This window comes from Serinus canaria, chromosome 3 (assembly GCF_022539315.1).
Source record: "Serinus canaria isolate serCan28SL12 chromosome 3, serCan2020, whole genome shotgun sequence".
Taxonomy (NCBI): domain Eukaryota; kingdom Metazoa; phylum Chordata; class Aves; order Passeriformes; family Fringillidae; genus Serinus; species Serinus canaria.
In genome coordinates this window covers 45,011,930-45,037,083 of record NC_066316.1, presented here as the reverse complement: position 1 = coordinate 45,037,083, position 25,154 = coordinate 45,011,930, and the positions used below count along the sequence as shown (strand labels likewise).

General features: G+C 36.0%; 1 protein-coding gene across 1 annotated transcript in view; it reads right to left on the bottom strand.

Moving 5' to 3' along the window:
• Positions 1–25,154, bottom strand: part of RYR2 (ryanodine receptor 2) — a 381,235-nt gene that overhangs the window by 158,025 nt on the left and 198,056 nt on the right. Inside the window, exons 16-23 of the mRNA XM_050972655.1 lie at positions 23,344–23,439; positions 17,737–17,855; positions 17,217–17,350; positions 13,402–13,643; positions 9,769–9,961; positions 7,817–8,033; positions 7,530–7,634; positions 3,311–3,414 (exon numbers count right to left, since the gene is read on the bottom strand). Coding sequence (XP_050828612.1) covers positions 3,311–3,414; positions 7,530–7,634; positions 7,817–8,033; positions 9,769–9,961; positions 13,402–13,643; positions 17,217–17,350; positions 17,737–17,855; positions 23,344–23,439 — 1,210 coding nt within the window. The remainder of the gene's footprint in view (positions 1–3,310; positions 3,415–7,529; positions 7,635–7,816; positions 8,034–9,768; positions 9,962–13,401; positions 13,644–17,216; positions 17,351–17,736; positions 17,856–23,343; positions 23,440–25,154) is intronic.

Sequence of the window (25,154 nt, the reverse complement as noted above, 5' to 3'; positions counted from 1 at the left end):
CCTGAATCTACAGTCAATGTTGGCTTATAGTCTTTCTTTAGTTTAGGTGCGTTGATAAAATATTGACATTGAAATTAATAGAAATCTAGACGAAAGTCAGAGATTTAACTTTGGAGTCAGATGAGAATTTTCTCAAAACCTGAGGGTCATAACCATATCTTTGAAAGAAACTGATTACAGAAGAAATCACAAGTGTAACTACCTTGGACTCCATTCCAAATTTTCCTGAAGTGGAAGAAAGGTGTCAAACAAGGTTTTTATTTGTTTTTGCCATTAGCTAAAACAATATTTGCCAGTCATGCTTCGACTATATTTACTGCTCTTGAACTGACTTGGGGAGAAAAAAAAACATAAATACTCTTCTAACATTATTTCTTTTGACAGATGAATTGTTTGTTTCAAGGAGATTCTTACAGCATATTTTTAGTACTAGCTACATGAAATAAGTCCTACTGCTACGGACTGTGAACCCCAGATTTAAAACTAGACAGCAAAATCAGAAATGAGGAAACTAATATCCAATGGCCCCTTCCTGCAAAACACACTACCTGCTAAGAATAGTCCATGCAGCTAAATTTCCACTGGCATAAATAGTACATGACTCCTATACAGCTATCACCAGCGTAAGTAGAACATATCTAATAGTGAAATGCAGTGCAGAGGAGCTAACCTCTGGTAACCCTAATTTTCCAGTAATGTAAGCCAGGAATTATCTCTACCCAAACAAAAAAAAAAATTCAAATAAGAGTGCCACAAGAGGATAAAATGACAGACTATACTGGCAGAATCTGAAAGACCATTAAAGCTCTTCAAACCTAAGCAAGAAAAAGAAAAGTGGCTGAATGTAGCTCTCATCATCACAATGGTAGATGTAATTATCACACAAGACTGAGTAAACACACAGAAATGGGACAGAAATAATAAGCAAGAACAAACCAGAAAAATATGCAAGACCAAACTATAACCATATATACAAGCGTGTGCAGAAACAGTATGAGCAAGCATATTTTAATCCCTTGACATTTTCAGAGGCTACTCACTCCTGCATCTTGACATCTCCTACAGTTTGTAATTTTTATAGCTCATAAAAGTATTCAATCTTACTTAAAATATACAAAGATCCCAGTATATGAAAAAGAAATGTTGTATCAGATAATATGACTTAGATCTTCCTTGGTTTCTAACATCTCTCATCTGGCAGCAAAACTGACAACAAACCACGAAGGAAAACAAAATTACAGTCAGCATTATTATCCATGTTTTGAAACTATTTCAGGTATGCAATTTGATGCAAATTGTAAAGAAAATTATTAGAAGTTTTAAAATAACATTTTCTTTCCTTTTCCCTCCCATCAAGACTGACAGCTAGTAGACTAAACACATCTAGTAAAGAAATAGTCAAGTCAATAGGTTACAATTCAAGTCATCATCTATGGATCACCTAGAACTGATTTCTCTGATTTCTCTACATTTCACTGATTTCTCTACATTTTCAAGCATGTAGAAACAAACTGAGCAAGAGGCTCCTAATCCCTGCCCAAGAGATGTCTACATGATAAATATAACTCAATACTACAAAATTAGAACTTCATTTATCAGAAAACAAGGGCTAATACAAGGAGGTAAGGAAGATTTAGTTCAGTAAGCATACAAATTTTCAAACACCTAGAAGGACTGAATGCTTTATATTTTGGATATTATCCATTTAATGGAAAGACTATTTCTCAAGTGAGCAATAAAATTAATTTTAAAAAAAAGTAATCCATAACTTGTATGTTTATAAAACAAAAACCTGGGGATTTTTTACAGGGTTAGATTAGAAAAGCACTGAATACCGAACCAGTAATCATCTAAGGATTCATTATATTTGTTCAATACTTAGTGGAACATTAGCAGTGTGCATGAGAGCATAATTTTTCTGCTGTTTGAGCCATATTATATAGAGTATTCTAGGAAAATATCTAACCATAGTGAATGTTAATGACATCACCTTTTGTAGTTTCATTAAGTAGAAAGGAAGAATCTATTCTGAATCCTTAGCACATTGCTATGTCGATGGGAAATGCTCAAAAAGTTTCCTTGTAATTCTAATATCCACACAGAAAATTTGAACTAATTTTCTTGCTTCCAGTTCAATTTCTCTCTGAATGCTTTACCTCTAATAATGGCAAGCAATCCCTCCAGAAACTGTTTAGCACTTAGGGTCATAAATATGACCCTAAGTACCCAGTTTCATACTGAGTAATTTATTTGCTGTGGGAATGGTAGATCAGTAAATAGTTCAGAGTAGCTGGTCTGAGAAGAAATCTGCAAGAAGTTCTAGAAGGAGTGTTCTACATAGCTTTCTACTATGAGGATATAAAGTCCTTTTCTTAGGACTATAAACAGAATATTGCACTATCAGTTTACATGGCAAGGATTTTAACAATGTAGGACAAATTTTCAGAGAAAAGTAATATCACATGAGGACATTCATCCTTTGTAATCTCTCTGAACAGTAAAAAGCAACTATATTCTAACAGGAAAAAAAAAAGAAAGAATAGATTTCACGTATGGCTGATTGGAGAACCACATCTATCATCAAGCATTTATCAGTTTGAGAAATATTTCTACATGTTGGCTACCTGCAATCCTACATATTACTTACAGAGAAATTACTTACATTAATAGATTTTCAATTAATTCACAGCAAAAAACTCACACATCCTTGATTGACAAGGCAGAGGTGAGGAATTGTATCCTTGTAAACCACAAAACTTGATTACTTCAACAAACCCTTTAATGTCCTATTGAAATTTTCTAGCATTCCAACTGGAGAGTTTCCATGATATTCACACATCCAACCACTCATCCACAAAAGGAGGGAATGCCTGCTACTGCTTGTTCTGTGGCAACATGCACACTGACACAGAAATAGCAGCAATGGGTCCTAAAGAAAAGTTCTTACTTTAAATATCTATTGAGTGAAGAAGTGTGTTTTATAAATCAAAAAAATTAAAAGAATCAACCTAAATTGAATAAAACCAAAGAAGAAGCAAAGATTTTTTTCAAACCTTGGATCTATTTCTTTCGTTCTAGATGAAAACTGTCTGAATTTTCATTTCACAATCAGCATTACCACAATAATCCTTAAAAAGAGTATCAAAGTAATTTTCAGTGCCAAATACATAATTCATTAATGTATCTCACTCCCTCATTTGCATATTATTACCCTCTCTTACATATCAAATTTTAATTCACACATCAATTCTGGAAACTGCACCTCCTTACGAAACTCTAACTATAAATCTTAAAAGTTCTAGCAACTTACTTCAGTGTTTCAAGTGACATTTGCAAGTTATAATTTCTTTCCTGCTCCGGCAATTTTGAGAACTCCACTAAGCATGGGTGTTGTCTTTTATTGTCGTCTCTAACCTGAGAAAAAGGTAAAAAAATAAGCTTAACATGCCTCAAAAACTAAAAGAAATTTAAAATCAGTCCAATCCACAAGTACTTAAAGCTGATCCTCTTGGAATTACTCAAACTGTACGACACCTCAAAACAAAGTATTCTGTATTCTCAGAGCATGATCAGAGCTCAAGCAAGGCAGAATTTGCATTTGCAAATAAACTTCAGATTTGCATCTCTCAAATGGAATAAATGCAAATTGGCACACACTATTATACAGATGTTCACAGGAAATATGTAAAGTTCAAGAACAGTGCAACCTATATTGTTTTAACATACAGCCATGAAGTACCATCTCATTGTCAGCCCCATGGTTCAAAAATTCTTCATCCAGTTTGTATAAATATGTTGATACGGATTGTATGAAATCCTTACCCAATGAAAACAACAATGTAAAGAAAATCTTCCCCACATCTTAATTCTGAAAGTGTTTGTTTCTAAGTTATTTCCAGTACATAGCAGCAAAATATGACTGTTAGAAAGTCACATATAAGTGGAACATGAATTTACTTTTAGTGTAGTGATAGAAGAGACATACAGACTATAATTTACAAAACCCTACATTTTATAAACTTGCAAATTTGATCAAAAACATTTGAACCTCCTCTATTTTGCACAGTCTTAATCTAACACTGGGCATAACCTAGAAAGGCAACCTCAGAGGCTGTGATAACCAAACACTCTATAGCTCTCAACTCAGCATCTCATGCCAGAGTTCAGCCAACAACCTCTACAAAGGCTTGATAAAATACATTAGTTTGAAAATATTAACTAAAAGACTCCAATGCAATTGTTAACATCTGCACAGTAACATTTTAGTGTCAATCCTATATGGACCATAGTTCACCATTTATATTAACCTTTAATGGTGCAAAGTGGAAGCTATTGAAAAATAACATTATTGATTTTTGATCAATCAGATAATTCTGCTGGAAAACTGAATGCTAACGGTTGAAGTTAAAAAGCCTAATTGTTATAATTTTTCAAAATTTATATTTACACTACTACTTAATCTAGTTTATTTAATGTCATGAAAAAAATCACATTTCTCTATAACATTGATGAGTAACGTAGTTTTTGCATTTTGATCCAAGCACATAATTCTCAAATTGAACAGCAGTCATTTATTTATGTTTTGGACTGAAAAATCTTTACAGTCTCCAGGGGGTATTTATCTTGATTTAATAGGATTAATGTTCTTTGGACAGACAACACAGGCAATTCAACTGTCAAACACTTAAAAAATTTAATGGAAGAGAAAATGAGAAATGTCTTTTACTAGCACTGAAAATGTTTATTTACAGATTCCTAAGATCTTTGCTAATCTGTATATTAAAAAAATTGAGTATAGTCTCTGAGTTTAGATCTGTGTACAGCTAATTTAAGTCTTGGATGTCAGATATTTTTCTCAGAAATCCAAATTAATTTATTTCCCCTAGTGACACTATTTCTGTCCTACAACTACAATGTAACATATTTTGTGGGTTACCTCGTAGTTTCCTGTTTTTTTCTGAGAACAAAACAAAAATCTACTGCCTTGCAAACAAATTACATTAGTGGCAGAACTCATCCATCAATTCAAAATTTTTTTGGCTGGTTTTAAATGTGCAGTGACTTTGAACAGAAACAGAGATAATCAGATGCATCTGATTATTTCAACAGCACACATATTCAGAGTTAAATTATTTTTTTACATTAACTTGCTATTTTACTTTGCTACATGCATAGAATGCAGTAGTAATAGGACATGCAATACTGAGTATCACTTTGGTGATACAAAATAGAGATCTGATAATGCAGATATGTAGGAGGAATATAAAAGGCTACAGCAGAAATTTTTGATAATCTGGAGGATCATTTTGAAAGTCTGTCCATTAGCCTTTAAACTTTTAGATAGTGAAAAAACACCACTAGCTACTTCATACACTGCATCTTGCTCTGAACTAAAAAGACAAAATCTAATATTAGAGTAGTCTAAACAAGCTAATTGCTGTGCCATGCCTTCCCCCACTACTCAGTACGCTGCAGCGCATGAATTCAGAGAACTAGCATTGGCAACAGTGGCTTGAATGCAGCCAATACAAAACAGGGAAGAGTTGTTGACTCCCTGGAGGGCAGGGAGGCTCGGCAGAGAGACCTGGACAAATTACAGGCCTGGGAAATCACCAGCCCCATGAAATTCAACACGGGAAAGCGCTGGATTCTATATCTGGGGTGAGGCAACCCTGGATGTATGGACAGACCAGGGAATGAGACTCTGGAAAGCAACACCAGGGAAAGGGACATGGGAATCCGGGTTGATGGCAAGCTGGAGATGAATCAGCAGTGCCCTGCCAGCTAAGAGGGCCAACCCTGGCCTGGGGGGCATCAGGCACAGCATCACCAGCCAAAGCACGGGAGGGATTGTCCTGCTCTGCTCTGCACTGGGGCGGCCTCACCTCGAGTGCCAGAGCAGGTTCTGGGTGCCACAACCCAGAGAAAGTCATGACACTGTTAGAGAGTGCCCAAAGGAGGGCAATGAAGATGGTGAAGGGCCTTGAGGGGAAGGCATTTGAGGAGAAGTTGAGGTCACATCTGTTCAGCCTGGAGGAGACTGAGGGGAGATCTCACTGCAGTTACAGCTTCCTCACGAGGGGAAGCAGGGGGCAGGCACTGATCTCTTCTCTGTGGTGCCAGTGACAGGACCCATGGGAATGGCCTGAAGTTGTGTCAGTGAAGGTTTAGGTTGGAAATCAGGACAAGATTCTTCACCCAGAGGGTGGCTGGGCACTGGGCCAGGCTCCCCAGGGAAGTGGTCACAGCGCCAAGCCTGAGAGACCTAAAGAAGTGTTTGGACAACACTCTTGGGCACAGGGTGTGACTCTTGGGAATGGTGCTGTGCAGGGTCAGGAGTTGGACTTGATGATCCTTGTGGATCCCTTCCAACTCTGGGTTTTCTGTGAAACTGATAAAATCATTTGTGAGGAATCAGTATGACTAAGAACTCAACCTCCAGAAAATGATCAGCATATACTCCATCAGGATCCCAAAGAGAGTGCATCCTACCACAATGCATTAAAGCAAGGTAATTTCAAAGATTTAACACCCATTTTCATTTTGAACATAACCAACTTTATCACTTAGTACTTATCATATATGGTTTAAATAGTGTTCAACTGTACAATTAGACTCTCAAAATGTAACGGTACACTAAGAGCTCCTGCAGATTGCTGCATAGCTGGTATGATTACACCACAATTAAAATATTTTGACACGTTAATTTCATTGAGGATTTGCGTTTAATTTGGTGGGGAAATTAACAACAACAAAATCTAGAGATCTTATCTGTTAATCATATAAACCAAATAAATACCTATGCCCAGTTACCTTAAATCTTTAACCTGAACTCCTCAGAAGCCCAAAATGGTTTTAGTAACAAAAATAGAACACATACATGTTTTTACATTTATATCTACTACATGCAGCATATTTCTATATACTCTTCACAGCAATATTTCTTCATGAAGCAGCATTTGGGAAACAAATAACAAGCATAATAACATGATCATTTTTTGCTGATGAAATTTTGAAAGAAATTTTTTTCATACTCCATGAAAAGGAGGAAAGAGGTAAGAAAATAGTTACATACAGCACCTAATACAGACATGAGACTGAAGAAGTGAAGAAAAGGAAAGCAAAAATCAGATTTAATGGAATTTCCTATAGGCAATAATTATTTGGGACTTTAAAAGAATAATGTCAGTTAGCACATGTAAAGAGGACCAAGAATAACTGTTTTCATTGGCTTACTCCATCAGTCAGCTGAACATCTTACTCCAAGAACAAACAGGAGGTGAAAAACTCACTATGTGCTTCCTGTGCTGACAGGCTGAAAATTTCAGCACCAAATAGCTTTTATACCAGAATTTCTGTTCAGAAATGCCCAAGTACCATTGCTTTCAACATGCTTTTGGTAGGATAGTGTTTAAAACCTTACTAATTTTGGGGGCAATGAAGAAAAATGCAGTTCCATTAGCACATTGAAACCAATGCACTGAATCATACAATGCAATTAACAGAAAATTAAGTTGGAAGGTACATACTGGTCCATACTGCCAGCCAAGTTCAATCTTATTCATGACCCAAAGTTCATGGATGTTCTCTGCTAATTTTTCTCTAATCCTTTCCAGGTGAGGAGGCAATACAATCTAAATAGAGAAGAGATCAGAGAGGAAGAGGCTATTACAAATAAGTTGCTTGACATGCCACCCCAATTTTCATACCAGACAAACTTCATACAAACCAGATCTCAATAAATCTCAAGGAAAAAAAACAAGAATGTAATATATTTATGTTTAAAAAGGAAAATGAAATCTTCCCATTGCCATACCTGGCTAGTATCTACAGGAACTGGAGTGAAAGCTGCTTGTGAGAGAGAGACAGTGGGGCCCAACAGGTCTCTTGTGTAGCTACGATCTTGTTTGTACTCTCGGCTGTTCTCCACTTTCAGCTTCTCTTTTGGCAGGACAGCTTCAAAGCATGGAGCATATCCAGGTGGAGGAAGGAACTTGAACTCCCCATGGCGACCTCCAAGCAAGAAACGAACCCTGTAAACATCAGAATTACTTTAGATAACCAAGATACCTCTGGTGGAAAGCCTAATCAGTCTCTAAGCCTAAAGAATAATAAATGTTATTTAAAAAAGGAAAAAAAAAAAAGTGTGGGGGAAATGTCCATGTTACAGCTTCTTTTCATTGTTTACAGTTCAATTTTCTTTAACTGCTGCTGGTTTATGATGTAGGAGATTGAAAAAACACAGAAGAAGTAAATGATTCTTTTTTCTAGTTAATTTTACTTCACTGAAGGCATTTTAAATCACAAGACCAATAGTCCTTGAGAGACAGAATAATGAGTTTACTCAGCACACCTGTAAAGTAAGCAGCAGCCTTTTGAGTCTCGGAATGCAGAGGTTAAAACCCAGAGTAATCAATCAAGCACTTCAGAACTCTCTCCATTGTGGAGGTCTCCATTCAATCTCATTTGAGGAATGAACCTAAAACCCTGTGGTTCTTTCTTTCTTTCTCTTCTCTCACAAAACACTAAATCTTTAGGACACAATACAGAAAACCCTAAATTTCCTTCCCTAAAACTTTTGTCAGATTAAGAGAGACTCAGGGGAAAGCACTCTTTTATTAATGACAAAATGGTAAATATGTCATGGCTTTTTATTACTGAAAAATTCAATCAATGATGTAATAATGGCACAGCAATGACATAATACCAACATGACATGACCATGGCATAATACTGAAAAATCTTCCTAGAACATTGCCATTCAGAAGGAATGAAAAAACACCCAAAAGACTAGTCTTGAACCAGAAGAATTTTGTGTATTTTCTATTTACTGAGTATCTTACAAGATTTTTGTTAATGCTATTCCAGTACACACTCAAAAACTGCATGCATCACACAAATAATATCTGTCAATAATTTCTCTGATAACAGAAACAAAGCATGCAGGTTTATAGTTTTGCATTTTGTAGCATGCAGATCTATGATTTTACTACATTTTCTCTCCTGTACTATCAAAAGCAGAGACTAAAGGAGTGTGTTTTGCATCTGGAGCAAAGGATGGGTGTGTGCTCTATGTGATAGCTTTTAGTGGTATTCTCTGAATGATCCCTCAGAGAACGTTGCTCTGCCTCCCACAGAAATCAGCTTTCAGCCTCCACCTTTGCCAGTCCTGATAATGTTGGTCTCGCTGCTGGAACACCACACAACCTTTTTTAATATTATAGTCTCAGATTGCTCAATACATGGAAGCAGATGTTTGGCAACTCAAGTGTGACTTGAAGTTTTATACAAAACCAATACAGATTGAATTAGTTCTAACTCATGCTGCAGAAAAGGAAGTGAATGACCACTGTTTCTTAAGATAAGTGCAGATAATGCCTCTTTTGATAATAGTAACTACCTCATAACAGGTGAATTAGGGAAAATACATTTTATATATCAAAGGCTGATGCTAAAAGCTGCCCTGGAGTGAATGTGGAGCAATGTGTCAGCAAAAAAATTATTAGGAAGATGTTTCTAATATATGTCTGCAAACCACCAGAATACACTGGTTTGCTAAAAAGCAGCAGCACTGTGTCTTGAGGACTTCTTTGTAGCTCTCGCTATCTGAGAACTGGAATTTTACCAAAAATAAAAAAATCCAAACATGTCAGAAAGAGAAATGAGAGCAGACAGGCAGGGAGATATTCAGCATATATAGGGAAAAAAAAAAAAAAAAGGCAGACTTGGAACAAAAAAAAACCCCAAACAACTCCATGGGATTCTCACTTTATTCCTGCAGAGAAGCTGACAACTGGGAAGAAGAGGCCATCTATGTTGAAGTTTTCAAACATTCCTTGAACTGGCTGACCATTTATTCGGAAAGAGATGCTGGGGGCACTCAGGTCCAAACAGCAGCTAATAACATCATCAGTTCTTAATAGATGTTGGTTGGGAGAATTTACTGATCGTGCTACACAACCTGTGGAAGTAACAGGGACACATTTAGTGAAACTTATGAAAACCACACTGGTTTTCACAGCAGCCTTAAAAAAAGAAAAACATCACTTTAGAGCATAAACACACTAATACACAAATATCTAACCTATGACATCCAAGACCTGGTTTTAAGCTGGCAATATAGTGAATAGCAGCATATACAGTCATATCAATATGGGTCTCACCATTCTGTCTTCAGCCCTTTATTCAAGCCACATCTCCAAACACTCAGCCTAATCCTTGCAATCCAAAATAAATATTAAAATAAATAATAAAATAATAAAATAAATAAATAATAAAACTCAATTACATTTAATGTGAGAATAATTACTGATATCCATATAAACAGTCAAAACTGAGAAAACTACATTTTATTCCTCACATTACAACCATTAGTACCTAATATGAAGCCCAGTATGCTTTCCTAAAGAATGCTTCATTATTTAGACTAAGAAAACTATGTCACTTTGGAATATTTATGGAAAATTAGGTACTCCCTGTTAATAGCCACATCATGGTAGTCTTCCAAACTTGTATGAGATTATACTATTCAGTTTCATCATTAAACTGCAAACCAGCACTTTTCAGCAATATACAAAGACAGCGGCATTTTGAAGGCATACATATTCAGTAATATATATATTTTAATCAGTTTTTATGAATTCTAGAGGATTATCCTATCTTACATCAAGTTTACACAAGCACACCTGCTTTCCAAGAGAAACAAGCTATAGAATTCAGAAATAGAAAATTATTGTGTCTGAAATTTACTGCCATCTACAGTACAAAATTTTTGAAAAAACATGGAAGCTGTTTGAAAACATGTCTACATTTGTTTTCCAAAAATAAGTTATGCACTGTCTGCAAGAGATACTTGATGATGCATACTAAGAACAGAGCACAAACTTTTTAACTAGGGTTTCCAGCTTTTGTAAACATGATGGACTTAAATAGCATTAGGTTTTCAGGAAGAAGCTGAAGGCACATGGTTTTAACAGAAGCAGAAATAATAAAATCTCAGTAATTTTTTTACAAGTGAATTTTCATGCATATATCTCCCCAACCCCTGAGGAAAAATAAAATACCAACACTTTCAAAACTCTATAAATGAAAAATGACTTTGTAATACTGCCAGAAGAAAATATCACAACTGAAAGTTAGTATAAAATAAATTGAAGAAAGGGACAATTATTTTATAGTAGGGACAACAAAGCACTAAAAAAGCTACCAAAAAAGAGTGAATATTTCATCCACTTAAAAAATACTACTTGAGACAAGATGCCTTTTAGACACTAAAATTTTGGCAAATATAGGTTATGGAGATCAATGCAAAGCTGACTGCTAAGAGAAATATGCATTGGTCATTGATCAATACACAGTAAATCAAATGATCTAAATGTCTTTTCTGGCCCTAGGCTTTAAAGATCTATGAGTTCCTCTTCTCCACAATAGGTTACTTCAGGACTATAAGAAGAACCAAATGTAAATTATATGTGATTCTCATACAGGCTTGGTCCAGAACAGAAACCTGGGGGCAGAAATTATTGTTGCTATTAATTAATACAGTAAATGTTTCATGGTAAGAAGGTTATTCTTAAAATGCTATTGCAGAGACTTATCAAGATGCAGCCTGGATTGTGGAAGCAAAAAAAGGCCATGATTTTCAATATGCAACAACTTAAAGTTCAGCTGTGTTTGAGAGATATGTACGTGTTACAGAATATTATCAGCAAAGAAAGAAGATACAAATCTTTTCAAATCTACCAGCCACATCCATAACAGATGAAAAAAATGCAGTTACATTTGTGGTCTGACCTATTTTTTTTTCAGCAGGACTTGAGAACCACAAACAGCTGTTCATTTTTTCTATTGTTACATTTCTGACTGAAAAGTTTGCAGTGGGTAGAAAAATAATTTTGATTTTCAGTAATCCTTGTTTTCCTCCCTAAAAGTGACCTTAAGTACAAAAGCTATCTTGGTTAGCTCATTCTTTTCAGGTTCTTCTGTAATAATACTTTTTCTGTCAGACTCACTCACGACACTTGTAATGATACCATTAATTATGCATCATTGTTCCAAAGTAATTCTCACTACGCTCAAGAGGCTAAGTAGCAGCTTCTTTCCTAAGATGCCACTCCAGTTGATATGCTATTATTTATTAATAAAATCCATTGCTATTTTGATTGGAAAGTTCTTTTGAAATGTAAAACTGTATTATTTTCCAAGTATCAAGCTACAAGGCTATAAAACTGCAAAAACTTTCGATGATGCAGCTGACTCACTATATTTTCTCTCTTGTCTGCTAAGGAGCTTTAGAAAACCTGCTCATAAGTTTATAGTGGAAAGAACTGCCAATCCAAGGAGTCTTTCCCAGTTTCCAGGCTGTTCTCTAGTTCACCACTACCCAATAATCTCTCAAAAATCAAAAGAAAAAAAAAAAACTTTTCTCAGCAAGGTGAAATCACAGTAAAATCTCCTTTCAAGAAGTTCAGGACTGTCCAACTGTAGGACTACCCATTCGAAATGATATTTGGGAATCTTTTCACAGAAGTCAAACCTTGTGAAAAAGATTAAGAAAAAATAGAACAAGCTATCATTATTCTGACTTTGCTGAGCTAACCCAGTCTGAAAAGAGAATGAGGTATTTGTGGAATCAAGAGTAAAATAAAAATGCTTTAGATACTGAGTTCAGCTTTCTCTAACACTAGAATCTTCATGCATAAATTACTATTAACAATTAGATACAAAGTAAGACAATAACATTTTAAAGATGAATACCTGAGCAAGTACCTCATATGCAAGCTAGGAATGAGCAAGTTTTCTTGTTCTGAAAGTTTTGCAGTAATCAGTCCTAATGTATGCAAATAAAACATCACTACATAAAAAACATCTTGTTTTAAATGGCAAAAAACATATTTAAAAATCTTCACCTCTGAAGTACCTCTGAGCTTCTAAAGACTCATTATAAAACCTGGCTTGAAAAAAAAAAAAACCAAACCAAAAACCAAAAATGCAGAGTCCAGATACTTAAATCTCTCAGACTGTTCTTACTCTACCACAGAGGAATTAAAAATCCAGATGACTGTTTCTCGTACTTCAATTTTTGCAGCTTTGAAGTTTTAAATAAAATTTTCATAGTTTCCATGAACATACAGTCCCCCTATCCACCCACCCCCCAAAATCCCAGGCTGAAATGTAAATTATTAATCTATCTGCATAACTTCATACAAACCAATTTTTTCAATGGACATTGTCAATTTAAATCATATTCTGATATAGAGTACTGTTTCTGTATGTTCCAAGTGTCAGCTGAAATAAACTATTCACTTTGCTGCTGTTGAAACCAAATTCATTGGGATTGCAAACACAGTTATAATATTTAAACAAAAGTAATCAACAACCACAAAATACCCAAGAGAATACCTGACCACAGATGTAGACCATCAAAGCCGTAGGAATATAGGTCATCACCAACACCATTTCCTCCCCATTCCGCTCCTCCCCCAGGGTAGGGTGAGTAGCCTTCTGTGGAAGCCCAGCCCACTCGTAGGTGAGTTGATTCTGCAGTCACAAAGGGCTCTAGATGATCCACCATAAGTTCATAGTACCATTTTCTGTACTGGGCTGAGCCTTCACTAATCCCCAAGAAGATGTTGGGTCTCATGCTTAAATAGAAAGAACAAAAATGGTTAATAAAATCTTATCCTATGGACAAGTTGAACTGCTTTGTATTTTTCACTAACTCAAATTTCAAGCTAGTTTTGTGTGATTAAAGCAACAGAAGTAATTTTACATTATGTAAACACACAGATTACCAGGTTGGAAAAGACAGCAAGGAGCATCTGGTGCAATCTCTCTTGATAAAAGCACAGTCAGGACAACATGGCCCAGCACACTGTCCTGCTGAATCTTATATGTGTCCAGTCTTGGGTAATCCACTATTTCCCCAGCAAGATTATTCCAATGAGTGATTCTTCTCATTCTGAAAAATGTTACTATTTTCTCCAATCAGACTTTTCCCAGGAGATACTTGTACCCATTGGCTTTTCCATGTGACTCCTGGCTGCACCTGTTCCTCTAACTTGAAAAACGGAAAAAGGAGGTCGCTTCAGCTCCAATACTTCTCACCTGCTCTCCCAAATCTGTATAGCCCTTTTTGATTCTACCCAGGTTTCAACTTGCTGTGCCATTTATGCCCCCTTGAGAAGAGTAACAATGGATAGCAATCTGTGCTCTGGACAAGCTGAGGCACGCCCTAGGCAACATCTTAGACATGAGCTCCCAGAAGGCAGTATATTTTGTTATTTATTCATTCATTCCTTCTGGTGAAAAATGGTCTATACATTTTAAGTTAAAAAAATGTATGCTTCAGTAACTGAAACAGTATCCTCACTCAGATGCCAAGAGTAATTGGTTTATGTGTTTGAACAATTAGTAGATGTTAAATCCTGAAAAAAAAAATCACAGCTATTCACCAGTTACTAACATAAGTGTAGTAAGTACACATTGCAGGTTTAATTTGACATAGCAAACTGCATTCTTTAACACTGATTATCCATTCAAGAGAATACCACTTTAAAAGATACAAAAATGAAGAGTCATTCTATTTCAAAACTCTCTTGTACCAGTTCCTTCTTTGTTCCAAGTCCCATATAACTCAGTAATTTACAGTGGTTGTAGAAATCCTTAATATCAATGTAATGCTCCTAGTGCTACTGGTTTTACAGTACTTCACAGGACTACTTATAAAAAGCAACCTACTACTGTACTTATTCAATATCTAGCTGAAGAGCAATATGTAGAATCATATCTAAAGGTCATGAGGGAGAAAAAAAAATGAAAGAAACCTACGTTTTTCTAATCTGTTTTTGGGGATAATATTGAATATAGGCACTCATACAAAAAAAATTTGTCTCCAGGCAGTCATTTCTGTGTCAGCTTTGTACTAAGAAAGACAATCAATCTTGAATTAAAACCATAGAGCACAGATGCATCCAAAATCAATACTAGCTATATTGCTTCAATGGCTGGTTACCCATATTGCAAAAAATATTTTAAACTTCAAGACTGAGTGTATGTAGTCTTCACATTCCTCCACTAGATTGGGTTATTACTTGTATAAATACTTTCTTTCTCCATTCATGCTGATCAATCAAAAAACTGCAGCTCTATGCTAGTCTCAGTGTGCTTTCTGGTAGAGGGAATGCAGGGGGAGGAAGAATGGCTGGTATGGGTGGCTAAATACAAGTCAGTGTAAAAGCAGACTCTACTGATCTGGCTGCTTATAAAATAACAAATTTTATCAGGTAAGACCAATACACTGACCTTCGAGAAGCATTTGGGTTGCCTTTTGCCAAATGTTTAAGTATAGATATTATTCAAATTGTTCCAAGTCAAAAATTTAATGTACTTTAAAACAATAGTATTTGAGAAATCTATCTTCCAGAAAATTAATATTAATTGCAAATTATTAGCAAGATCCCCAACTGAATCTTTTTAGCCTGAACAGAGTAGCACCTTATTATGCTTTTGCCTAGACTTCACAATTTAATAAACCTTATCAGCCAAATTCCTCTTGTTCCAGAGGCTCGTGAATCTAATTTTCTATGAAAAAGTATGTTAAAAAGCAATATCTTAGAAAGTTCCAGTAATACCTTAGAAAGTTCTTTTGTCAAATACTTTTGGATCAAGGTGTACATGTCTTTGTCTAGCACTAAGCTTCTTCAATGATTCCTTGGTATTATTGACTTTTGAATAAAATGCTTTTTCCTTAAAACTGCAAGAAAAAGAATCTTCTCATTCTAATGCAAAGCAAAAATATGGAACAACTAATTTGTTGTTTCTACCACCTTTTTTGGAAAAGACAAGTCTATGTTCATTGTATAAGATCCAAAGTCATCCCAGAAGCTCAATCACGAATTGCAGAATCACCAAAGCTGGAAAAGACCTCCATGATCATCAAGTCCAACCTTTGATCAAGTATCTTCATAACAAATAAACCACAAGCACTAAGTGCCATGTCACATCATGTCTTGAACACTATCAGGTATGATGACTCCACCACTTCCCTGGGCAGCCTGTTCCAATGCTTAACCAGCCCTTCCATGAAAAACATCTTCCTGATGTCCAATCCTCTCCTGGTGCAACTTGGAGCTATGTCCTCTTGTCCTGTCACTGGTTGCTTGGGAGAAGAGGCTGACCACCAGCTGGCCACAGTGTCCTTTCATGGAGTTGTAGAGAGTGATAAGGTCTCTCCATAGCCAACTCTTCTCCAGAGTAAACAAACCAGTTTCCTCAGATCCAGATCCTTCCCCAGCTCCATTGCTGGGCAACACATTTCTCCATTGCTGGGCACTGGACACGCTCCAGCACCTCACAGTCCTCCTTGCAGAGAGGGGCCCAAAACTGAACACAGTATTTCAGGTGTGGCTCTACCAATGCCAAGTTCAGAGAGACAATCAGTTCCCCAGATCCTTTAGCTTGAAGTAGCCTTCTTGTAATATACAGTGTAGGTTTTCTATGGTTTTCAGCATCTAGTAAATCTTATGCACTCTGAATTATAAGTACTATTTCTGTATTTCAATTTTCATTCTCAATCAATGACAGAGACTTTTAAAAACAAACAAGTTTGAGACAGAAGAAGATCCCACAGCTCTTCTCACAAGGCCACATTCTTTGGCCTCAGCATCAGTTAAAACTCTGGAAAAAACATTTACTTAATAATATTTGTAAATGATACTTTATCAATTTAAGATGGTACTGGCTTCATCTTGTTATTAATGTCTGCTTGAAAGTAGCTTCTAAAAGTGAAAGGAAGGGTGAAGGCACTCTCTAAATATTCTAGGCAGTGATGAAGGTGTTTGGCACTAAATTCTTAACTTTGACCAAAGATCATAATTTTGACCTCAGAAGATCATAAATATAAAGGCAATCACAGGACATTAGTTGACAATACTTTAAATGCACAGCTAGATCTAGACCATAACCTTTAGAAGAGACTACAGCTTTGCAGACTTAAAATAGTTTAGGGCAGCTATAGGTTGTGACAGCTCTCTCTGAGCCAAGTTTCAAATTTAATCACTACGGCAAAGGGAATTCAAAATTCTAGTAAGAATAACAAATCATAACAAAAGTTTTGGAAGTAAAAGAGATTTTCTGTAGTGACTATTTCTTTTAAGCACAAGCTGGGTTTTTTTTTCTTTGTTCACAGATAGAGATTTTTTTCTTTTTCTTTGTACCTGCTCACATGGTTGACAAGGCGTGTCTGTAAGAGCAGATCTCTTCCTGGCAGGAGATTATCACAAATTAGATGTTGATTAGACCGCACAGCTACTCCATGACAAACACAGAGGGAACACAAAACATCCAAAACCTGAAAAAAAAAATTATTTTAATCTTAAATACTTTTCATTGTTATGGTTAATTACTTCAAGAAATGTAATGCTCTATACCTTGTTAGTGGAAGACATGTAATGATATGTTTTTCATCCAACACAGTGGTTTTATTTTAGAACAATTCTGAAATTCTCCTAACATTAAAACATTCTTCCCATTTCCCTCACAAATTGTTATGTATCAATGCTTTTTGCCAAAAAGAAGCTAATATTTCTCTTTGCTTCTTCAAACTACTTCTATACAGTTTAGGATAAGTTTAATTTCTCATTATCGAAACAGCATTAAAGTATTTGAAATTAACTTCCACACAGAAGAATGAGCTTGCTTTGTTCATCTAAATATAATTGTTTAGTCTTTACCTACCTTATGGTTTCTTCCATGCTTGTCCAAAAGACAGATGATTGATTTAATATGTCCTTCCTTAATAATGTTGAGAGCTTCTGGGCTTTCTACCAACACACAGTGTAAAACCTCTAGAATTCCTGGGAAAAAAAAAATTATTTCATCAATGAGCAGATAATGTCATAATTGTACATAATAGTTCACACTCTGTTGCTCATGACCATGAAATAGTTCCAAAAATCATTGTATCAGTAAAGGAAACTGTAGCACTGTAAACTCCCCTTGATGTGGGAAAAATAGTGATTTTGTCTGATGGCTCTCAGTGAGAGTACTCTGGCCTTTCTGTGATCCTAGTGAGGAAAAGAACACCAGCTGCTACAGATAACCTACACCACCATCACCATTTATCCCCATGATATTTACTGGTTTTTCCAGAGGTCTGAGGGACATAGGCTGTCATCACTGTCATCATTAAAGAGTAGGGATTACTCAAGGACTGAAATGTAGAAAAGGTGAAAGACAACAGATAAGTGATAATTTGATTCACCCAGTAAACTCTTTTCAAACAAAATGTATGGATTCATATATTCCACTATACTATGATTCTATGAATACTGAAAGTAACAATATTTTTAAAAATGATAAAAACCTAAGAGTCATGAGAGCAATCTAAAAGAGCAGATGCTCTGTAGCAATATAGCAGTAGCACACTCCACCCAGCCATTTATCAACTATCATCGATCAACTAGATGAGGTCAGGGGCCACTGATCATCATAAACCTTGGGAGGTTGAAAAAGCATTACAGAAGGATTCTTAATCTAGAGGTGTAATCTAGAACAATATCAACAATTTTGTGTTTCACAGGGATCTGGGAATTCACAAAAATCACCATTCAAAATTGTCATTCAAAACATGGTAACTGGACATTTGCCACCACTCATTCTAGCACTGAAACATACTTTATCAATATAAATAGTAAACCAGTATTAAATGACACCCCATAAGTGGGGCAACCACATCCTTGAAATTTTCTGTAGGTAGAGTCATAACCTTTTGTCTTAAAATAGGACACAGGGTTCATTTTGTAGTCTTAACATTTTCAATAACAGAACTAAAAATCCTTTGAAGATGTAAACATTCAAAAATAAATGTATGTTATCAATTAGGTCCAGCTGCCCCAGCACCTTCTTGAATTACTATAGAATCTGAATGCTAATTACCAAACATGCTTTGTTCCCTGTGTTTCAGAAAAAAAAAATGCATGTGAGTGTACGGTGTCTGTTCAGACTGATTCACTTTTAGATTATCTGTATTAAAGACAATCAGACTTGTTCCAATGTCATTGGAGTTGCTCAAGGCAGTAAAGCAGGAAGCATTTGAATCTAATACAATTGAACAGTATGATATGCAGGATTAATAGTAAGGAGAGTGAAAATTTTCTTAATGACTAACAGATGAAAGGAAGCATTTCTATTCAGGACTCCTCTAATGTCATACTGTAGAATACTAGAATAAAATGCACACACTTGAAAAAAAATCCTTAAAGCCTCATCTCATCTGGTTCCAAAAACCTTTACTTGGAGGATAATTTCTTAGAGAAACTTCCCTGCCCAACCATTCAGGAGCTGCTCTGACACCACCTGAGCTGGGACTATGCCCCCCCCTTTAGAGCCACACACTCCACACATGCACAGTCAGACCAAGTTTCCTTGCCAGCTCAACCCCAAGTTTCTTACAGCAGAATCTCAGATGTCCCAATCCTTAAAATAATTTCATTGTTTGTTAGTCATTGTGGTACAATGACTAACAAACTAACTCCAGTTGGGTGCTTCCAAGGACAGATCCCCAACATCTCCAACACTAGCTGAGATTATCTCAGCTGGTTAGAGCACGGTGTTAATAATACCAAGTCTGTGGGTTCAATCCCTGTACAGATCATTATCTAAGAGTTGGACACAGTGCTCCTTTTTGGCACCTTTCAACTCAGAACAGTCTGTGAGTCTGTGGCCTCCTGGGCTTTTACACCCTTACAGTCTAAGCATGCAGAAGTCTGGGGGTCCTTGACTCCTGCTGTGTCTCCGAGTGTCAGCTGCCTGGGCTACAGGGTCCTTTGCTATGCTAAAACTCAGCAGTTCAAGGCTTCTCATCTCACCCAGAGCTCAACCAGCAGCTCAACTGCATGCTGCAAACAGAGCCTCCTGCACTGAATGTATTCCTCAACACTAGATTACTAACTTGCTGTATTCTATTTTCTAATCTATGTTTTAATGCCTATAAAATTATAGTAAAGCTATATAATCCCATCTGGAATATATTCCAGTCTGAAAGACTAATCTAATCCTAATTTATGGATTGAAGAGACAGCTGAAGCATTGGCATTGCAGCTGTGTGATATCTCACTTCTAACATGGTCTACTCTCAGATATATTTCTACTTGAACAGATAGTAATTTTCCTTCTTTTGCTTCAGTGAAGCTTGGGAAATGAATCAACTTCTGATCTAATTTGTACAAGCAATTCACAGTTGCTGTTTAAATGTTTAATGGCTGTGTTCTATTTTCATAACACTTTTATTTCAAGGACAAGAAAAAAGTGAAAACAGGAATTTTATAAATAAGAGTTGGTAGCATCAAATCTTTACTGCAATACATTCAAGAACACACATGCAGGAGATGCAGCTGACAACTTTAATGTTGAAGGTGAACATTTTGATGTGATTTACAGAATGTGGTTATGGTTCTCCTCATAAACACTTTACGTTAGGAAAAAAAATGTTATGAGAATATATGTATCCAAGTATTCTTACTTTAAAGGTTTATTATAAGCCAGTGTTTCTCCCTATTGAAGGTCTACCACTTCAAATTAAAACAGCAAATATCCTCAGCCCATCAAGCCAAATAAAGCTTAAAATCTGGCAAGCAAGCATCCCACAAAAAATCAGAAAATTACATTTACATACTAAAAGCTAAACCTACTGTGCCTCTCAAGATAACAAAAGCACAGCCTAATTAGCATCTTTTATAACTGAACCAGAAAAAGCCTTTACTATAAAATCAGATTTGGAGGCAAAATACAATTTATGTTACCAATACACATGGGGATGGAGTACAAGTGGTCTAGTTCCTAGCACAAAACTCAGAACAAATGAGTATTGCAAACATTAGTAGATTCAGAGTTCTTGTAGCATGTCAGGAGGTTCACTAATCAGAGCAACTAGTGTCAGAATACTTTGCAGTTTACAGAATGCATTCATACCTTACTATACCATCATAAACAATTAAGTTTCTAATTCTCAAATCTTTGTGGTTTGAGATCAAAAATTTAAAAATATGTATGTACATAAAAGAAACCATGCAACACAGCACTTTTAGAACTGTCATAAAAAATTTCATCTTGAACCTCCAAAAGCTGAGCAAAAAGTTTTGCATTATTTCTGAAAGCCCTTACCCTGAGAGTTTCAGATGTAAAAGCTGGTCTTTTAAGAAATAATTTCACCTTTAAGATCTAGTGATATACATTGAAATTAAGCAAGTTGCAATCAAATCCCATGCAAATGCATAATTGTGAGATCATTCTCCTTAAATTAATGCTGTCACACCAAAGGTGGAGCATAGCAAAAAAATAATTTTACTTATGGTTTTGACATTTTTCAAATGTTTGTTTCAGTTTAATGTCAGTTATTCAAATGCTCAATAGAGCAAGGAGATCACAGCATCTGCAGAGCAGCTTCCCCAAAAAATAATGTAAACCAACACAAATTATGTTCATTTATGACATCTATTCAGGATCACCAACCCCAGCGTACCAGCTGCAATAACAGGATAATCTCCCAAACCCTAACTAGACACCCATGCTGTAAGCAGCCGTCTGTCTGAGTCACCAGCTGAGAACTAAAGTAGTGATACAGGCAAAGACTCTCATGTTCCTGTTGCCTCATCTTTTGAGCTGCTCAAGCATTCAGAGCATAAACATACCAGGCTGAAACAGATCACATGCATGCCAGGAGTAGGAAGTAATCCTGCAGTAAAACAGGTCCCCTGCCCTAAGGCCATAGATCTGCAACTAAAACATGGAACAAAACTCTACAGAAGTACTTCCATAAAACATGTCTGGAGGGGCTTACACGGGCAAATGCTTCAAAGTCTCTATACCAGTCTCAGTCCCAAGAATAACTGACTTTTAAACTTTCTGCTTGCCCCAAGAGTTGACAAAGGGAAAAGCCTGCAAGAGGAGAAGCATCAGTGTGTAACTGCTCTTTACAAGTGCAATGACCCACCACAGATCTTGTCAATCAGCTGGTGAATGCTGTGCCAGTTTACCCTCAGCTCTGAGAGGGAGAACACTCCTGCCACTGATGTTTGACAATATTTTCCCATATGGTCAGTCAGTTCATCTCAGGAACAGATTTATGGCAAATAAACAAAATGCCCATGAATGTTTAATGACAAAGCTGAGGGGAATACAAACACCTTGTGTACTATAGGACACATCTGATCTCATGGCTGCTGCTGATCCATTGAATACAACAAGGGTAAGGAATTTATTAATGTATGCCAAATGGTGACCTGCACTGAGACAACTCCTGGAACTACATGGAATACTCAGCAATAGCAGGGTATTTTTCATTTATTAATGCCACTGTAAAAGGCTGTGCTATACCTGTGACTTCTTTTTTTTTAATGTTTACCATTTTCTAATATAAAACAAAGAACTTTTGCAATGGGGGACATACTTCCTTCCTGGCCATAATATTTCAAATTGAAGACTCCTGAGCACACCATCCATCGGTGGCAGACACATGACTGAGGAAATGAAAATTCATACGGGAAATGCAATTTCAGTTCCTGAGGACAACTCTTTATTCAATCATTATGTTCCTTCCAGTTCATGGAATAACACATGATACTAAACCAAGAAGATGATGGGAATAAGTTACAAATATGTAACACTCTTATTGTAACTATATTTCCCACTGGTTTGAATACAAATCTTCCTGGCCTTTGAACTTACTCTAGCATTATTGCAAAAAAGAAGTCTTGAAAGGGTCTCAAGAGACTACCTTGCAAACAAATTGTAAAACTTACTATATTTAAAGCAAAACAGACTCAGCTGCTACTGAAAAAAACATTTCTTGTTAACTTTAAATAGAAACTTACACCTCAGGAGCAAAAGAGGTGATTCAAAAGGAAATGTATATATATTACACAGGTAAACAATGTTAGGCAGAACAAATTAAATCCATTCCATATTGTTTCTGTTATATTTAGTTTGATGCAAATCTTGCAAAACAAGCAGACTTACAAAAAAGGGAAGATACTAGAATTAGAAAAAAACTTAATACTAACTTACACTATTGAACATCTAATTTATCAAATGCTTTGTTTGTCTGAATTAAAAGGTAACACTACATCCAATTGGTCAAGCAAATGGCAAGACTGCCAGAACTTAAATTAGAAGTACAACTGAAATCAGTATGTAAAAAATGTGACAAATATAAATTTCACTTCATTAACATAACTTACGGTCTCGTAATAAGAACCTCATTATAATTAGGCTGAACATGTATATCACCAACTTTAAAGAATTTAGAAGTGGTCAAATAAGGAAGTTAAAATACTAAAAGCATACCAGAAGAAGCTTCCAGTCTTTCTAATCTGCTGATCAACCAATCAAGAGATCCAGAAAACTGAGCACAGTTTTTACGATTTCCTCGAATCAGAGCCGCTATTGAGAAAAGAGTGAGCGAGAAAATTAAATCACAGTTATAAGGACATTTAAATTTTAATAATTGCTGTCTTCTCTTGTCAAAAAGGATCCAGTAAAACAGAGTCTTAACCTCTAATTATTGATGTTTAGATTTAAATTTAAACAATATTAAGTGATAGAACTCAGCATAAGAAATTCTATTGATATCAAGTTGACCTTTCGGGCATTTGAATTATTTTGGCTCTACAATCATCTCAATAATCTATACAGAATGCTCTACATGAAGAAGCCTGTACTTACACCACAGAAGTCAGCTACTACTATAGGAAACAAGTTTCTTTAAAACAGTATCCTTGTAAGGACAGAAAACATTGCAAAAGCAGAGGGTGAAACCAACAACATGGGTGACGAATACAAACTATTTTCTACTGTTACAATACATTTTTTCAGGAGTAATAAGGAGTAGAACAAGATATATGTCTAGGAACTGTTTGCTGTACTTTTGCAAGGGTTGTAGGGAGGAAGTAACAGCTTTGAATCTGATTCACCCTCATGCTTTAAACTGAAGATTGAAGTAGACTGAATCATGCACTGATTTGGTGGGTACAACATGAACTGAAATGTCCTTGAATGCTGCAGGCACCCACAAGCTTGCCCTGTCCTGGATTACCTGCATCTACAGGTATGTGCACCCACACAGGCTCTCAGAGAAGCCTCTGCTCTACTCCAAGAAAGGACTGAGGCACAAAGATTTCTGTTTGGTGTGTGGAACAGCAAAAACCGGTTTTCTTAAGATTTTTTTTCTATTTCCACCAACAAATTTTTTCAACCTGAAATTTCTGTGATTATTTCCAGCAGCAGAGACTGTTGGTCCTGCTATGAGGTAACGGCCTCTTAAAATCTATGTTTTGTTGTTGCACAACTCACTGTAGTATATTTTTACTATGTTTTTATGCTGCTTTATTTATAACAGGCTGAACTTAGAGACTTACAACATATATAGGACACTAAACTATCTGCAAAGAGGAAGAGCAATGTTGGAGCACTGACATTTCTGTAAATTAGCAGTTTCCTCACCAGTTTTCTGATGAGGAAAATCAAACCTAATAGCAAAACAAACAATCAAAACCCTTTTTATTGCTGTATTATGTAATAATAAAAAACATGCACCCTAAAATCTTTCAACTTTGAGTAATCATGAACACAGTTACTTGAAAATACTTGGGAATCATAAGAAGGGGAGCATCTTGGTAAAACACACAGACCAGAACTAAGGAACACCTGTTTCTGACTGTGACTTTTTTATTGGTTATAGGCAAGCCACACAATCTCACTGTGTTTCAGGTAGGAACATAAAATGAAGGCAGTAACAGTTCAGTGCTTAACACGTCACTAAATTTAACTTCATTAAAAGTAATGAGACACAGATGGTTTCATAATGCTGCTCAGCACAAGTTTGTGAAAGGTTAGTATTCATTGGTTAAAGCTGTGCCTTAAATGAGGCACACTGACACTTTGAACTGCAAACAAAAATAACATCCTACAGTTGCTTTTCTTGTTGCCTACTACTCTGAACAAGAGAAGCATTCAGTTTTAAAGAAATAAAAACCATGATGTGGTCAGTCAGACATTAACATCACATCACTGCATATACTCCTGCACGTTCTTTTGTAATGCAAAAGGATCTACTACAAGTTCACAGTGAATGTAAGTGTTCATAATAGAGAATGGAC